Genomic DNA, 17,969 nt, shown 5'->3' with positions numbered 1-17,969 from the left:
AATTAGGGTTAAGTACCTTGCTCAAGGGCACGTCGACAGGTTTTTCACCTAGTCGGGCTAGGGGATTCAAACCAGCGACGTTTCGGTTACTGGCCCAATGCTCTTAAACGCTAGGCTATCTGCCGCACCTGATTTCCCTTCAAATGTAACTTAATAAGGAGCACTCTCATCTCAAGTTGACGTTCATCATGCGTGTGGTTCATTTATGTTTAAGCGTTTTGAAAGCAGAGTGAAAAAGGGTCTCTGAACGAAGCTCGCTTTTGATAGTGTCACAATAATAGTGACACTAATAATAATGTCTCGCAAAATAACAGCTTTTAATAGAAAGTCATGTCAGCCAGAGAATTCTCAAGCTCAGATGATGGTCACAGTTGGAAAAAGAACTTGCAAACTATGGGTAGTTTGCAAAGGAACTACCCCCTACCACCCCATCACACACACACACACACACACACACCACTGACCTGTAAGAGGGCGGCAGCCAGGTAGACGGTCATGAAGATAGGCGTCAGGGTGGTGTGGCCGCTCTTCATCAGGTGGATGGTGTACAGGAAGATCAGGTGACCCGGGAGCACCAATAGGAGCAGCACCTGGGCCGAACGGTGATTGGCTCCTGAGAGAGAGGAGACTAGAGGAGTTGGAACTGTGCAACTGAGTCTAACAATAGAACAGATGCTAAGACAGTTTCTAACCTGTGTATCTGTCAGCGTAAACACTGACTAGGGAGATAATTATGGGCTAGACCTTTTGCAGCACCTACAATTTATGTCTTAAAATCCCAGCGAGAGGGACTTGAAGAGGGGGAGAACTATCTCTAGGTTAAGCAATCTGTCCTGCAGGATGCCCTGTTTAAAACAGATCACATTTCCACAGTTTGAGTATTGGTTAGGTGCTTTACCTGTGCCACAGAAGGTGCGGCAGGGGTAATAGCAGCCCTTGGCTTCCTCTGGTACCTCCCCAGGAGCACTGTGGAAGTGCAGGTGAGTGGAGATCCGGCTAGACTGGATGGCTACCAGGTTCCCCCCAATACCTGGAGAACAGACAGAACAGGCAGGCTTAGGGCTGGAGCTGACTGGAGGCAGCTGAGTATAGAACGGAAGTGAGGGTTAGAGAGAAATGCGAGGACTCAGATTTGTATCCTTCCCTAAACAGGTGATGCCTTCCAGTCACAGATCTGAGGTAACCCAACCTCTCCCTCCAAAGAGCAGGGACGGACTGTAGTTTCTGTCATATTACTTTCACATATCAAGTCCTTCCAGATCAATTAGGACAGAGGGAAGGGTGTGAGTTCTGGTTTGGAATGCAGCCTGGCTGTGTTGCATCTCAGTACATTGCTCAACACGTCAGCCTGGCTTTCTCAACCAGAAGGAGCATGAGACAGCAGTGATGCATCACCACAGTCTGAGACATAATGAATACATATTACTGTGTGGGATAACTGCATTACAGAGGGAGAGAGAGAGAGAGAGAGAGAGGAGGGGAAAATGAGAGAGGTGGGGATAGACAGACAGGGAAAGTAGGGGGACAGAGATAAAAAGGAGAAATGGGGGAGAAAGACTGACAGTGTGCCCCATCTAATTCTGCTCAGCTTCCTCATATAGATTGTAATTATATCAAGCAGAGGAACATTGAAAACAGCAGGACAAGGCAATTTATATCCACACACAGTCAGTCAGTCAGGAGACTCAGAGTAGTCTAGCCACGCAGCACAGGAAATGTAGAAACACTCACAGCTTCCAGGTGGGCAGACCAGACAACCACTCCAACCCAAAATAGTGTATGAGACAAACAACACTGACAGAAAGTAGAGGAGGAGATGAGAGAGGCTGTGGTCAATGAGACAGACAACACTGACAGAAAGTAGGAGGAGATGAGAGAGGCTGTGGTCAATGAGACAGACAACACTGACAGAAAGTAGGAGGAGATGAGAGAGGCTGTGGTCAATGAGACAGACAACACTGACAGAAAGTAGAGGAGGAGATGAGAGAGGCTGTGGTCAAATGAGACAGACAACACTGACAGAAAGTAGGAGGAGATGAGAGAGGCTGTGGTCACTGAGACAGACAACACTGACAGAAAGTAGGAGGAGATGAGAGAGGCTGTGGTCAATGAGACAGACAACACTGACAGAAAGTAGGAGGAGATGAGAGAGGCTGTGGTCAATGAGACAGACAACACTGACAGAAGGTAGAGGAGGAGATGAGAGAGGCTGTGGTCAATGAGACAGACAACACTGACAGAAAGTAGAGGAGGAGATGAGAGAGGCTGTGGTCAATGAGACAGACAACACTGACAGAAAGTAGGAGGAGATGAGAGAGGCTGTGGTCGCTGAGACAGACAACACTGACAGAAAGTAGGAGGAGATGAGAGAGGCTGTGGTCAATGAGACAGACAACACTGACAGAAAGTAGGAGGAGATGAGAGAGGCTGTGGTCAATGAGACAGACAACACTGACAGAAAGTAGGAGGAGATGAGAGAGGCTGTGGTCAATGAGACAGACAACACTGACAGAAAGTAGGAGGAGATGAGAGAGGCTGTGGTCAATGAGACAGACAACACTGACAGAAGGTAGAGGAGGAGATGAGAGAGGCTGTGGTCAATGAGACAGACAACACTGACAGAAAGTAGAGGAGGAGATGAGAGAGGCTGTGGTCAATGAGACAGACAACACTGCCAGAAAGTAGGAGGAGATGAGAGAGGCTGTGGTCAATGAGACAGACAACACTGACAGAAAGTAGGAGGAGATGAGAGAGGCTGTGGTCGCGGAGACAGACAACACTGACAGAAAGTAGGAGGAGATGAGAGAGGCTGTGGTCAATGAGACAGACAACACTGACAGAAAGTAGGAGGAGATGAGAGAGGCTGTGGTCAATGAGACAGACAACACTGACAGAAAGTAGGAGGAGATGAGAGAGGCTGTGGTCGCTGAGACAGAAAGGGAATTTGGTGTTGTGTTTTGGAGAGGGGCATATTTTGGGGTAGCTGGGCTTATCTCCCCTGCGGTGCTTGTTATCCTGATCAGGCGGGCCTAAATGAGGACAGACACCTCTGCTGCCCAGAGATTATGGCCACTTAATCCAATCTTTGCTGCCTCTCCACTGACATTTAACTTCTCCATGTTGCGGCTAAAAAGAACTCCCCACCCTCCTCACGCCTCTCTCCCCACAATCTTATCCCTTTCCACCCTCTTCATCTCTCACACTCCTCCCTGCCTAATCACCCCCCCCCCCACCTTCTCATTCCACCACATCCCTCACTTTCATTGCACCCCTCATCCATCTCCAGTCCACCACTCAATCCCTCTCCTCCCTCCCCTCCAGAGGTCTGGGGAGTGTGGTGGTTCCACCTCAGCAGGGGGGCTAGCCGCTGTAATTTGGGTCACTGGGTCTCACGGCGGGAGAGGGGTGGGTTGAGGGTAGACCACAGGGGGTCCCGTCTCCCACTATCTCCCTCCCCATCGGAGTAGCTCTGGGACAACAGACTGTCTGTCTGTCTCTCCACATCTCATCTCCATTTTCCTTTCTCCCATTCCAGTTTCCCATCCCTCTCCTTTCCCAGCTTCACTCATCTCTCTTCTTATATTCGGTCTCTAGTTTAGAAGAGAGGATCTGTGCATGTTCAGAGTGAAAGCATCAAAGGATCAGTCTATTCATCTCCTCCTCCCTATAAAATAGTAACCACTATGTGTTGTAAATCACAGATAGTTACAGGGTTGGTGATGAAACCTCCCTTTTACAGCCCCAGAATCATTTGTCTGTGTGGTCCCCCTACAAACCCTGACACACACACACACAAACACACACTTCCCAGATCACCCAGCCATTTCCTGATTTGTTGACATCTCAGCAGTAACATCGATTAGAGGCACACAGTCGTCTTCCATCGAGTTAAATGTCTCTCATTAACAATGTTTAATTAAAAGCTGATTTCTGGTTGTCAAAATGCCAGCAACAGCCTTGGCAACGGTCCCCCGGTAAGGATGGGAGGAGGGTGACAGTAGCAGTGATATAGAGACAGACGTTAGTATTTAGTCCATTACTCACTATTTTTCTAACTAAGTTTGAATGTAAATTCAGTCCCATTGTAAACCCTCGGTGTGTCAGTCACATTGTAAACCCACAGTGTGTCAGTCACATTGTAAACCCACAGTGTGTCAGTCACATTGTAAACCCACAGTGTGTCAGTCACATTGTAAACCCGCACGGTGTGTCAGTCACATTGTAAACCCGCACGGTGTGTCAGTCACATTGTAAACCCGCACGGTGTGTCAGTCCCATTGTAAACCCGCACGGTGTGTCAGTCCCATTGTAAACCCGCACGGTGTGTCAGTCACATTGTAAACCCGCACAGTGTGTCAGTCACATTGTAAACCCTCGGTGTGTCAGTCCCATTGTAAACCCTCACAGTGTGTTAGTCACATTGTAAACCCACACAGAGTGTCTAATCAGTCAGTGATGTTGCGTCTCACCATTAATGACAGGGGTGTACACCACGATGCCAGCCAGGTTCGGGTCAGACACTGTTTTGTCCAAGATGAGACCTCCGATACTGCAGAGCACAAAACATTCACACATTAAATGGTGCTATTATTCTGATCACGTGAATGTGCAACTTCTCTCTGACAGTGAGCGAGTGCATCCACACACACACACCTGCTGATGACCATGGCAGTGATGACAGGCTCCCAGCCGGAGTAGAGCAGGGTGCGGCTGGCCGGGTGTTTGGAGGAGATCACCATCCACACTGGAGTCAGAGACAGGAAGAAGGCACACACCAGGGACGACGCGTACGGGTGAGAGTCTACAGAGACAGAGAGCGAGAGAGACAAATCAAAATGAATTCCGAATACAACTCCGAATACAACTGGTGCAGACTTTTACAGTGAAAATCTTGCTTAAGAACATTTCCCAACGATGCAGAACTAACTAACACAAAAGGAAAAAAAATACATGAGACAAGATCGAATAGAGCTACGCACAAGAATAGAGCTACGCACAAGAATAGAGCTACGCACAAGAATAGAGCTACGCACAAGAATAGAGCTACGCACAAGAATAGAGCTACGTACAAGAATAGAGCTACGTACAAGAATAGAGCTACGTACAAGAATAGAGCTACGTACAAGAATAGAGCTACGTACAAGAATAGAGCTACATACAAGAATAGAGCTATGTACAAGAATAGAGCTATATACAAGAATAGAGCTATGTACAAGAATAGAGCTATATACGGGTAGTACCAAATCAATGTGCAGAGGTAGATATGTAGGCAGAGAGGAAAGGGGAGAATTAAAAACAGATATAATCCTTAGAGTGAAACAACTGGTGGGACAACAACAAAACAACAAACACAATTTATCAGCTTCAGCTTCATGAGGATTGGCAGAGCAGGGGGGAGATAGTCTCTCCTCTCCCCAGGAAAGACAGCATGACACAGAGCAGGGGGGAGATACTGTCTCTCCTCTCCCCAGGAAAGACAGCATGACACAGAGCAGGGGGGAGATACTGTCTCTCCTCTCCCCAGGAAAGACAGCATGACACAGAGCAGGGGGAGATACTGTCTCTCTCATCCCCAGGAAAGACAGCATCCCCAGGAAAGACAGCATGACACAGAGCAGGGGGAGATACTGTCTCTCCTCTCCCCAGGAAAGACAGCATGACACAGAGCAGGGGGGAGATACTGTCTCTCCTCTCCCCCGGGAATACAGCATGACACAGAGCAGGGGGGAGATACTGTCTCTCATCTCCCCAGGAAAGACAGCATGACACAGAGCAGGGGGGAGATACTGTCTCTCCTCTCCCCAGGAAAGACAGCATGACACAGAGCAGGGGGAGATACTGTCTCTCCTCTCCCCAGGAAAGACAGCATGACACAGAGCAGGGGGAGATACTGTCTCTCCTCTCCCCAGGAAAGACAGCATGACACAGAGCAGGGGGAGATACAGGAAAGACAGCATGACACAGAGCAGGGGGGAGATACTGTCTCTCATCTCCCCAGGAAAGACAGCATGACACAGAGCAGGGGGGAGATACTGTCTCTCCTCTCCCCAGGAAAGACAGCATGACACAGAGCAGGGGGGAGATACTGTCTCTCCTCTCCCCAGGAAAGACAGCATGACACAGAGCAGGGGGAGATACTGTCTCTCCTCTCCCCAGGAAAGACAGCATGACACAGAGCAGGGGGGAGATACTGTCTCTCCTCTCCCCAGGAAAGACAGCATGACACAGAGCAGGGGGGAGATACTGTCTCTCCTCTCCCCAGGAAAGACAGCATGACACAGAGCAGGGGGGAGATACTGTCTCTCCTCTCCCCAGGAAAGACAGCATGACACAGAGCAGGGGGGAGATACTGTCTCTCCTCTCCCCAGGAAAGACAGCATGACACAGAGCAGGGGGGAGATACTGTCTCTCCTCTCCCCAGGAAAGACAGCATGACACAGAGCAGGGGGGAGATACTGTCTCTCCTCTCCCCAGGAAAGACAGCATGACACAGAGCAGGGGGGAGATACTGTCTCTCCTCTCCCCAGGAAAGACAGCATGACACAGAGCAGGGGGAGATAAAGACAGCATGACACAGAGCAGGGGGAGATCTCTCCTCTCCCCAGGAAAGACAGCATGACACAGAGCAGGGGGGAGATGCTGTCTCTCCTCTACCCAGGAAAGACAGCATGACACAGAGCAGGGGGAGATACTGTCTCTCCTCTCCCCAGGAAAGACAGCATGACACAGAGCAGGGGGGAGATGCCGTCTCTCCTCTCCCCAGGAAAGACAGCATGACACAGAGCAGGGGGGAGATGCTGTCTCTCCTCTCCCCAGGAAAGACAGCATGACACAGAGCAGGGGGAAGATACTGTCTCTCCTCTCCCCAGGAAAGACAGCATGACACAGAGCAAGAAAACAACAGAGATTCATAACAAACAAGGAGAGGTACTGTATTTGTATGACTCAGTACAGTAGCTACAGGACATCTAACTTTAAAGACCTGAGAAATAGATCCTCACTCCTAGCAAGACACTATCCTTGGAGGGGTCTACTTTATACTGAAATGTGCATGCGCACACACACCTGTGCGGGTTTACAACTCTAATGATTATTACAGCTCTAAATCAGAGTGATGTTGGAGAATAGAGAAGGGGAAAACACCTGCTTAGTGCCTAGTAGTGAGATATGTAACGCCATCATCCCCTTCTCCTTACCAGATGTTCATCTCACCATGATCCCATTCCACATACTTAACGGCCTTCATCATCAACCCCCTGAAGACATAGATATAAAACCCAGAGAAGGGAGCTCCATGTAGTCACAGTGGGTAGAATTGGGTAATAGTCCCAGTCATGATGACAGAGGTATACCCACCAGTCCCTGGGTTTAGACTTGACAGTGTCACTGTGGTTCACCATTCCCTCACCACGTTTCAGATTTAAGTCTTAAAATAAATGTTTGCAGTAGCAAACCGTGGCCCGTGGCCTTGGGTATATATATATATTTGGGATAGAGTCTCCTGGATATCTCTGTACACCATCAGGTTAAAATGATTCACTTTAGCTATGAGTAAACTGCACATTAGTCCAATTAGGCAGAACACAGCGGACGGGACGGACACGGCTGGCCCTTACAACAGAGACACTGTCCTCTGTGGTAACATCCCAAATGGCACCCTATTCTCTACGTAGTGCACTACTTTTGACCAGGGCCCATAGGGAATAGAGTGTCATTTGGAACACAACCTGTCCTACACCACCAGGCAAGGCCAGACAGATTTACTGAGCTGGTATGAAAATATGAACAACTCTTGTATTAAATTATCTCAGATGTTTTACTGTAGCCTTTCATAGTTCTGGAGTCTCTGGTCTGGTGATGCATTCTTGTTTCATAGGGCACAGACACATCAAGGTTAGTAAAATACACTTTCCAAGGGAAACGCTTGCTGGTCCACTGTATTGGGTAATGTAACACGAGGAAGCGCGTGTGAGGCTGGGCATGGCATATATTAAATATGGACTATGGAGTGGGAGATGGAGAGAGGGAAAGCGAGGGAGAGAAAGATATGGTCTGTTCTGATGAATTACTAGTAATGACACAAAAAAATAACAGCGTAAGAGTGCCATCTAGTGGTTGAACAATGCAGTCTGATTCCAAATGGACCATTTCTTTACACTGTTGGACAGATATATTATTCACCATTTTTCAAGAGGAAATAAAACAAACAGAGGAAGGATGAAGTGAAGGATTGTGAACTCAATATAGAGGGTCAAAAAATAGGTTGACTGCTTGTGTGTCTTATTTCCATCTGGAAGTAACTAGTCCAAACCCTCCTCCTCTCACCCAGGCAGTTGTAGAGTCCCTGGCTGATCCAGGCCAGGATGGCCAGGGTGATGAGGTCACCGAAGCTGGCGGCGATGGGCGTAGCCACGTTGTCGGGGTTGATGCCAGTCTTCTTGGAGCCCACGATCACTCCCACCATGATGAAGCCTGGGGTTCAGATGGTACAGAGGTCAGGGCGACATGCCTGCACATACCTCAACCTTCCATGTGTGTGTTTGTTACTAATACACTGCTCAAAAAAATGAAGGGAACACTTAAAACAACACAATGTAACTCCAAGTCAATCACACTTCTGTGAAATCAAACTGTCCACTTAGGAAGCAACACTGATTGACAAATTTCACATGCTGTTGTGCAAATGGAATAGACAACAGGTGGAAATTATAGGCATTTAGCAAGATACCCCCAATAAAGGAGTGGTTCTGCAGGTGGTGACCACAGACCACTTCTCAGTTCCTATGCTTCCTGGCTGATGTTTTGGTCACTTTTGAATGCTGGCGGTGCTTTCACTCTAGTGGTAGCATGAGACGGGGTCTACAACTCACACAAGTGGCTCAGGTAGTGCAGCTCATCCAGGATGGCACATCAATGCGAGCTGTCTGTCAGCGTAGTGTCCAGAGCATGGAGGCGCTACCAGGAGACAGGCCAGTACATCAGGAGATGTGGAGGAGGCCGTAGGAGGGCAACAACCCAGCAGCAGGACCGCTACCTCTGCCTTTGTGCAAGGAGGAGGAGCACTGCCAGAGCCCTGCAAAATGACCTCCAGCAGGCCACAAATGTGCATGTGTCTGCTCAAAGGTCAGAAACAGACTCCATGAGGGTGGTATGAGGGCCCGATGTCCACAGGTGGGGGTTGTGCAGGACGTTTGGCATTTGCCATTGAACACCAAGATTGGCAAATTCGGCACTGGCGCCCTGTGCTCTTCACAGATGAAAGCAGGTTCACACTGAGCACATGTGACAGACGTGACAGAGTCTGGAGACGCCGTGGAGAACGTTTTGCTGCCTGCAACATCCTCCAGCATGAACGGATTGGCGGTGGGTCAGTCATGGTGTGGGGTGACATTTCTTTGGGGGGCCGCACAGCCCTCCATGTGCTCGCCAGAGGTAGCCTGACTGCCATTAGGTACTGAGATGAGATCCTCAGACCCCTTGTGAGACCATATGCTGGTGCGGTTAGCCCTGGGTTCCTCCTAATGCAAGACAATGCTAGACCTCATGTGGCTGGAGTGTGTCAGCAGTTCCTGCAAGAGGAAGGCATTGATGCTATGGACTGGCCCGCCCGTTCCCCAGACCTGAATCCAATTGAGCACATGTGTGACATCATGTCTCGCTCCATCCACCAACACCACAGACTGTCCAGGAGTTGGCAGATGCTTTAGTCCAGGTCTGGGAGGAGCTTCCTCAGGAGACCATCCGCCACCTCATCAGGAACATGCCCAGGTGTTGTAGGGAGGTCATACAGGCACGTGGAGGCCACACACACACTACTGAGCCTCATTTTGACTTGTTTTAAGGACATTACATCAAAGTTGGATCAGCCTGTAGTGTGGTTTTCCACTTTAATTTTGAGTGTGACTCCAAATCCAGACCTCCATGGGTTGATAAATTTGATTTCCATTGATCATTTTTGTGTGATTTTGTTGTCAGCACATTCAACTATGTAAAGAAAAAAGTATTTAATAAGAATATTTCATTTATTCAGATCTAGGATGTGTTATTTTAGTGTTCCCTTTATTTTTTTGAGCAGTGTATATAGCATGAGACCCATCAGCAGTAGGCGATAATATGTTGGGCTGTGACTGTTTGATTGTCTGAATGCGCACCTTTCATATCAGAGTACATGTGTGTGTCCTTATCTATTTGTGTGTGTGTGTGTGTCTGTACCCTGCAGCATAGAGGCTATGAAGGCAGTGGCCACGCTGGCAGAGCAGAGCAGAACGGCATGACTCATCTGGAACTTCCCCTCTGGGATCCAACCCAGAACCACTGCCGCCACTGCTGCCAGGAAGCCTACTACTGTAGCCTGTACCTAGAAGGAGAGAGAGAGGATGACAGAGGGAGAAGGAACTTAGGGAATGAGAGAAAGGGAGAGGTGTGGGGGCAGGGTTAACAGGAATAACATCAACCTGTTTTAACAATATTTTCCTATTATATGATACACGATCAACATTAAAACACTCAGTCAATAATTACCACAAGTACTAACCAGAAGTACACATACTACGCAGATAAACAGATCGGGAGATAAGGGCACAAATTCAAAACCGCTCGCCAATGATCCCTCTAAGACGAACACGGGCGCGCAGCTCCCCCGGGACTGCCACACAGAACAAATATTAGCTCACTGTGAGAAGCATGAGATTGAACTTTACTCAACTTTCTAGAGCAGTGTTCGCCCAGGCATTCCTAGTTGATTGCAAAATATTTCTGTAAAAAAAAACAAAAAAAACAACAACGATAAAGCCTAAAGTTCCTATTTTTATTTATTTTGGTCTCGGGCTGTTGGCGGTAGGTGAACCCGATTCAGCTGCCCTGCGCGCCAGGTGGGTGAACTGTTGCCATTTTGAACCATTTCATGTATCTGGCCTGGAGAGCCAATCAAGTGCACTATAGGCCTACCGCTGGCCAATCAGATGGCTCAGATTACCATGTCTGCAGTAACGTAGAAGGCGTAACAGAAAGCTACAGAAAAGTTGATACTGTGAGATTTCAAAATGTTTAAAACCATGACTAGAGGGCCTCAATGAATACAGCAAAGAGCTGCTGTTTTTATGAGTGAGTTCATGTTCAAATTCTTTCTGAGCACTGTCAGCACTCTATTCAACACTTTGATAAGCCATAAAATACACATTCTTCCTATTTCCACTCAGCGCTGCAACAAGCACTGCAGCAGTAATGAATGAGTAGGAAAGTGAAACCTATAGGCTTGCGTTGTTATTATTAGCAGCTTGGGTATTTTTTAATATCCAGGAATATTTCACTTTCTCTGTTCATAGGAGTAACAACATGAATTTGTGCATGTGGCAGAAATAATGCGGGGCGACTCGAGTTTGCCATCAGCTGGAAGACGTTCTCCCTTTTTGGTCGGTATCAGTGGAGGAAAGGGAAAGCGGAGGGATATTTGGCCCGAACAACAATGCATTGGCAGGGTAATTCAAGCAAAGCCAATATGTGGTGATAATGTATTGGGCCTATAGCTTACTGCACAAATCTCATTGCTACAGTACCTTTAATTGGTTAATATTGCATAGGCTTACATTTGTTACGTCATGTTAAGAAAAGATCAACGTTTCCCTTTACTATGGCAATTGTGATTGAGTCAACACAATACCACTTTCAATGTAACATACCGAAACAACAAATTATGCAGGAGATTGTTGTCGGCAGAACGCATTGACACGCACTGCTCAACTCGTACTCTACACAGACCTGTGCAGCATAACCAGAGCTGCAGTGGGCCTATATGCAAATAGACCATTGCCATATAGATCTGTGCCATTTACTTTGAACTGGACAGCGTTTACAGTATGAGCGGTCATGAGTAGATTTTGAGATCAAAACGAGAGTTGCATGTAGCCACGTGCACATTCTGTTAATTTCCTTTGCTAGTTAATGAGTTATTAGCCCAGTTATAATTTGTAGTCAGCAATGGAGGTGTGATTGCTTATGAGAGCACAAAACATGTACATTTCTAGACTTCTTTGAAAAGCTTTTTTTGTCTTAAAGGGGCACTGTAGTATTTTGAGACAGGCTTGAATAAGCTAAGTAACCAATAGGCAGAGGGTAGCATCATTTGTCTGATTCTCTGTAATAATGGCATGGGAATAATAATACATTTTTATTTATTTTGTAAAGTGGTTTCTTGCATCAAGCAACAACATTTTCAGTCACCTCCCTTTCAGACGGACAAGTGGATAAACAGTTTAATGTCAAGCCCTGCATGTTTTTTAAAAAATATCATGGAATGTATGCCTACATTGAACACGACACATTGCCTGCTACTGTAGGATGAATGATAGAACAGCTATTTCCAAGATAAAATGTAATGGGTGCATTTTCTCCATAGTGTTTGATGGTAGGCCACTGGTAGATCAAACATCCATAGCAGCTTACTTGGCCACTGTTATAACTAACTTAAAGCGGGTACAGCCTCAGTGTTCACATGAAACACATGCTGGAAGTTGTACAACATTTTCACAACGTTCAAGTTTGCTCTGAAATTTGCTCAGTGGCAAAAAACATTGCTGCTCACTATGAGGCGGACAGTGTGTGTGTGTTTACCTGTTTTAGCGCCAGGTTTCCTATGATCAGATTCCACTTCTCTATGGGAGAGTCCATCTTCCCCACATTCACCTGCACAGTGACAGACCACAATCAGCAACTCAAATCATTCAATATTCACTTGAATCTCCTACACAAATAACCTGTCCCAAAAAAAAACAGATTAATAACTACTTTGAACAGTTTGCAGGAACCGCTAATCAGATTACAAATATGATTAAACTAAACACAATGTTCAATTGAGTGCATTGTTTCAGATGGGAAGGTTTATGACTGTTCTTGTTCACTTAGCAAAAGTATGCGGAGCTTAGCAGTTTCTCGTTCAGTGAACAGGGAGTGAGATGAGGGAACAAGTGAAACACAACACTGAGTTTCTCTGTGTGAGACCGAACAGAATGATGTGAATGTGTATCTGTGAGGAAAGGGAGGAACGGGCCAAACTGAACAAAGAGAGAATTCTGTCCAATCACTTCATCAACTTCTCAAACCCCAGATCATTTGAATAGGGGGAGAAAGAGAGGGAGGAAAAAAAGCGAGGAAGCAAGATGGGAGAACCAGAGTGTAATGGTGTGTGTGAGAGTGTATGTGTAAGATGGGAGAACCAGAGTGTAACGGTGTATGTGTAAGATGGGAGCGAGAGACAGAAATAGAAATACACTTGAGTAATGTAATCTGTGTATCCCCTTAAAATGTACACGGTTGTGTCTGGCATTCACTGAACTGTGGTTTATATTCCTGAGAGCTTCTACCCAGTCCTCATCTGAGATTTCTGAACCAAGTTCTTGTTCCCAAGTCCTTTTAATGGTGTCTGTGGATACCTCTATGTGGGCCTGTAGCACATCATACAGTCTAAAGACGGACCCTATTGAATGGGGTTTGACAAGGATCAGGCTATCTAATGTAGGACTATTTGTCTTAATGCCATACTGTGGGATATGTGTCCTTAAGAAATTCCTGATTTGGAGGTATCTGAAAAAACGTGTTGTTGGCATGTTGAACTTTCCCTGTAACTGTTGAAATGAAGTTAACTGACCATCTATGTATAAATGACCAATTGTTGTGAGCCCCTTCTCCCTCCACTGTGAAAACACCACATCATCCAATGCAGGGTGGAAAGCATGAGTTAAGCAAATCGTGCTGTCAATGTATACAGTGGGTATGTTAAGAAAATGCCTCATCTGTTTCCAGATCCTAAGCGTATGACAAATGACTGGGTTAGAGTCATAAGTGGCCTTTTCCACATATGCTGGACTATTAACAAGGGCAGGGAGTGAGGAACGTTGACGGGAGGCCTGCTCAATCAAAAGCCATGAAGGCATATCCTTCTGTCTCATCGCAGGTAAACTTTCCCTCCAGAAAGAGACAATGTTCCGATTTTCAGCCCAATAATACAGTTTGAAGTGAGGAAGGCCAAAGCCCACATCTATCTTGTACTTGCATAAATGCTTCTTTGAAATTCTGGATGCCTTTTATTCCATAAAAATGGAATTACTATTGAAATCATATACTTCCAACCTTCCAATATACATATAATTTGTGGTTTGTCACCCAGTTCAAAATAACTTTGTTGCGTTCTAGCAAGTAAAGAGCCAACCTGTTTCGAAAGTATGGTATTGTATTCATATTTCAACTTTGTGATCTTCTCAAGGACTGTATACGAGGAATTTGTCCTAAAAACGTTCTCCTGTTCCCCTAACTCTCAATTTCTCTCATCCTAGTATTGGAGCGTTTCTTCTTCTCTGATGTATAATAAATAATGAAACCTCTAATCACAGCCTTTAGAGATTCCCAAAGGGTGGAGTCGTCAACATCCCCTGTGTCGTTAGCTCCGAAAGAAAAAGGCAACCTGCTCCTTCAAATACTGACAAAAAGTCTCATCTTTCAACAAGTATGCGTCTAAGCGCCAAAGTCGCCGACCTGTAGACATATTGTCGAATTTCAGCACCATGGACAGAGGAGAGTGGTCCGTAATTAGAATAGGGTGATGGACTCCAAGCTGCGTTGGTAACCTAACAAAAAATTTAATTCTGGAATATGATTTATGAACTGACGAAAAGAAAGAATAATCCCTATCTGTTGGGTCAGTCCCCAAATATCGACAATGTTAAGGTTTGTCATCAATGTATTTAGACACACATGGATTTGATTGTTGAAGTGACCTTGATAGCTGTTTATCTAAAAGAGGATCTAACATACAAAATAAAGTAACCTCCAAGAATAACACTTGTATCCGATATATTTGGTATGGCCTTAAATACCATTTGAAAAGATAATGGATCATCGAAGTTGGGTCCATATAAATTGACCACGGTTATTGGTTTCGAATTCAGTATACCAGCCACAATAATATACCGACCATTAGGATCTGAAATAGAGGATGAGTAAACAAAAATGAATGTTTTTCCTTATCAGGATTGCTACCCCTCTCGCTTTTTCATCAAAATTAGACTGGTATATCTGACCGATCCAGTCGACTCGTAGCTTGGCCTGAGCCGAGCATTTAATAGGAGTTTCTTGAAGAAGCACTATGTCAGCGCCCAGTGATTTAAGATTGAGAACAAACCTTAGCTCGTTTCACGACATGCCCTAAGCCATTACAGTTCCAGCTGACTATCTGTATTCCACCTGGTCTACTCTGTGCTCGGTCACTATGTGGCATTTCTTATTTTAGAGCAAATTGTTGCATACAAAACCCAAAAGGAAAACGTCCCGCCGTGCGGGAGCTTGTCATGCCACCTGTATTAATAAATGTGAACATAAAACACAGACCCCATCCCCCTCCCGTTCCATACTGAGTGACTTCCCCAAACGAAGCACTCCTTGACTAACACACAAACCCTAGGGTGTCTAGACATACTTCTTCAACTAACTCGTCATCTATAGATGCTCCGCATGCATATAAACTAATATTAAATAACACTTAACTCTCACGTTAGGGGAGCTAAAACATGATAGCCTAAACAATGCTATAACATCTCACCCATCATATACAGTGGGGAGAACAAGTATTTGATAACCTGCAAAATCGGCAGTGTTTCCTACTTACAAGGTATGTAGAGGTATGTAATTTTTATCATAAGTACACTTCAACTATGAGAGACGGAATCTAAAACAAAAATCCAGAAAATCACATTGTATGATTTTTAAGTAATGAATTAGCATTTTATTGCATGGCATAAGTATTTGATACATCAGAAAAGCAGAACTTAATATTTGGTAAAGAAACCTATGTTTGCAATTACAGAGTTAGAGAGACACACTGCAGCAGGAATTTTGGCCCACTCCTCCATACAGACAGTCTCCAGATCCTTCAGGTTTCGGGGTTGTCGCTGGGCAATACGGACTTTCAGCTCCCTCCAAATATTTTCTATTGGGTTCAGGTCTGGAGACTGGCTAGGCCACTCCAGGACCTTGAGATGCTTCTTACGGAGCCACTCCTTAGTTGCCCTGGCTGTGTGTTTCGGGTCGTTGTCATGCTGGAAGACCCACCCACGACCCATCTTCAATGCTCTTACTGAGGGAAGGAGGTTGTTGGCCAAGATCTCGCGATACATGGCCCCATCCATTCTCCCCTCAATACGGTGCAGTCGTCCTGTCCCCTTTGCAGAAAAGCATCCCCAAAGAATGATGTTTCCACCTCCATGCTTCACGGTTGGGATGGTGTTCTTGGGGTTGCACTCATCCTTCTTCTTCCTCCAAACACAGCGAGTGGAGTTTAGACCAAAAAGCTCTATTTTTGTCTTATCAGACCACATGACCTTCTCCCATTCCTCCTCTGGATCATCCAGATGGTCATTAGCAAACTTCAGACGGGCCTGGACATGTGCTGGCTTGAGCAGGGGGACCTTGCGTGCGCTGCAGGATTTTAATCCATGACGGCGTAGTGTGTTACTAATGGTTTTCTTTGAGACTGTGGTCCCAGCTCTCTTCAGGTCATTGACCAGGTCCTGCCGTGTAGTTCTGGGCTGATCCCTCACCTTCCTCATGATCATTGATGCCCCATGAGGACAGATCTTGCATGAAGCCCCAGACCGAGGGTGATTGACCGTCATCTTGAACTTCTTCCATTTTCTAATAATTGCGCCAACAGTTGTTGCCTTCTCACCAAGCTGCTTGCCTATTGCCCTGTAGCCCATCCCAGCCTTGTGCAGGTCTACAATTGTATCCCTGATGTCTTTACACAGCTCTCTGGTCTTGGCCATTGTGGAGAGGTTGGAGTCTGTTTGATTGAGTGTGTGGACAGGTGTCTTTTATACAGGTAACGAGTTCAAACAGGTGCAGTTAATACAGGTAATGAGTGGAGAACAGGAGGGCTTCTTAAAGAAAAACTAACAGGTCTGTGAGAGCCGGAATTCTTACTGGTTGGTAGGTGATCAAATACTTATATCATGCAATAAAATGCAAATTAATTACTCAAAAATCATACAATGTGATTTTCTGGATTTTCGTCTCTCACAGTTGAAGTGTACCTATGATAAAAATTACAGACCTCTACATGCTTTGTAAGTAGGAAAACCTGCAAAATCGTCAGTGTATCAAATACTTGTTCTCCCCACTGTAAGTCCCAATGTCTGATGGAAAAGACACAAGCAGGAAATTCAAACACATTCCTGGCCTGTATTTGGCTATTTAGCCGGTTGACACAGTCGTTCTGTATCCTCAGCCAGGGAGCTTGCTTGACAAGAACAGATCGGCCTCTTTAGGGTTTTCAAACGTACGTGTTGATCCCTCGACTGTCACCTTAAACCGGGCTGGGAAAAGGAATCCATATCGGATGTTTGCCGCCCTGCATTTGTTTTGCGTAACTCATCATACTCTTTCCGTTGGTTCCTCACCTCCAAGGTAAGATCTGGGTAGAAAGACACCCTGGCTCCGTTGTAGTTAAGGGGGAACTTTTAACTAGCCAGCTTGAAGATGAGATCCCTGGTCTGGGGATAGTGCAGCCGTGCGATGAATGGCCTTGGTTGCGCACCCTTGGCTGGCTTCGTTGCCTGTGATCTGTGTGCGCGGTCGATCAGGATGGCCGTTTTGAAGTGTTCACTCCCCAGCAATGCCAGAATCAGCTCTGAGACAAATTCAGTGGGTTTCCCTTTCTCAGTGTCCTCCTGGATCCCACATATTTGGATGTTCTGGCGTCTTGAATGCCACTCGAGCATTTCCAAACGGGCGTTCAGGGTTTTGTTGTCATTTTTGAACGTTGTGCACTGTTTCTCTGTCCTGTAGCCTGGCCTCGTGATCGACTGTCGTCTGCTCAACCTCATGCACCCAGCCCTTGGCTGCCGTCACAGTTTCAGTCAAAGTCCCAATACTCTTTGAGATATCAGCTAACCTTGTGTCCACCTTCTTGCTTAGTGAGTTTA

At 46.1% G+C, this 17,969-nt stretch overlaps 1 protein-coding gene across 2 annotated transcripts in view; it reads right to left on the bottom strand.

Annotated features, from left to right (window-relative positions):
• LOC115121439 (solute carrier family 41 member 2-like) overlaps nucleotides 1-17,969 on the bottom strand; it is a 40,270-nt gene that overhangs the window by 19,678 nt on the left and 2,623 nt on the right. For both annotated transcript variants that reach the window (XM_029650528.2, XM_065008249.1), the window contains exons 4-10: nucleotides 12,610-12,681; nucleotides 10,213-10,357; nucleotides 8,326-8,472; nucleotides 4,654-4,801; nucleotides 4,470-4,549; nucleotides 899-1,030; nucleotides 465-613 (exon numbers count right to left, since the gene is read on the bottom strand). In XM_029650528.2, coding sequence (XP_029506388.1) covers nucleotides 465-613; nucleotides 899-1,030; nucleotides 4,470-4,549; nucleotides 4,654-4,801; nucleotides 8,326-8,472; nucleotides 10,213-10,357; nucleotides 12,610-12,681 — 873 coding nt within the window. The remainder of the gene's footprint in view (nucleotides 1-464; nucleotides 614-898; nucleotides 1,031-4,469; nucleotides 4,550-4,653; nucleotides 4,802-8,325; nucleotides 8,473-10,212; nucleotides 10,358-12,609; nucleotides 12,682-17,969) is intronic.

Source organism: Oncorhynchus nerka, linkage group LG23 (genome assembly GCF_034236695.1).
Source record: "Oncorhynchus nerka isolate Pitt River linkage group LG23, Oner_Uvic_2.0, whole genome shotgun sequence".
NCBI lineage: Eukaryota > Metazoa > Chordata > Actinopteri > Salmoniformes > Salmonidae > Oncorhynchus > Oncorhynchus nerka.
Note: the sequence above shows the minus strand (reverse complement) of the source record. Positions and strands in the feature narration are given on the sequence as shown.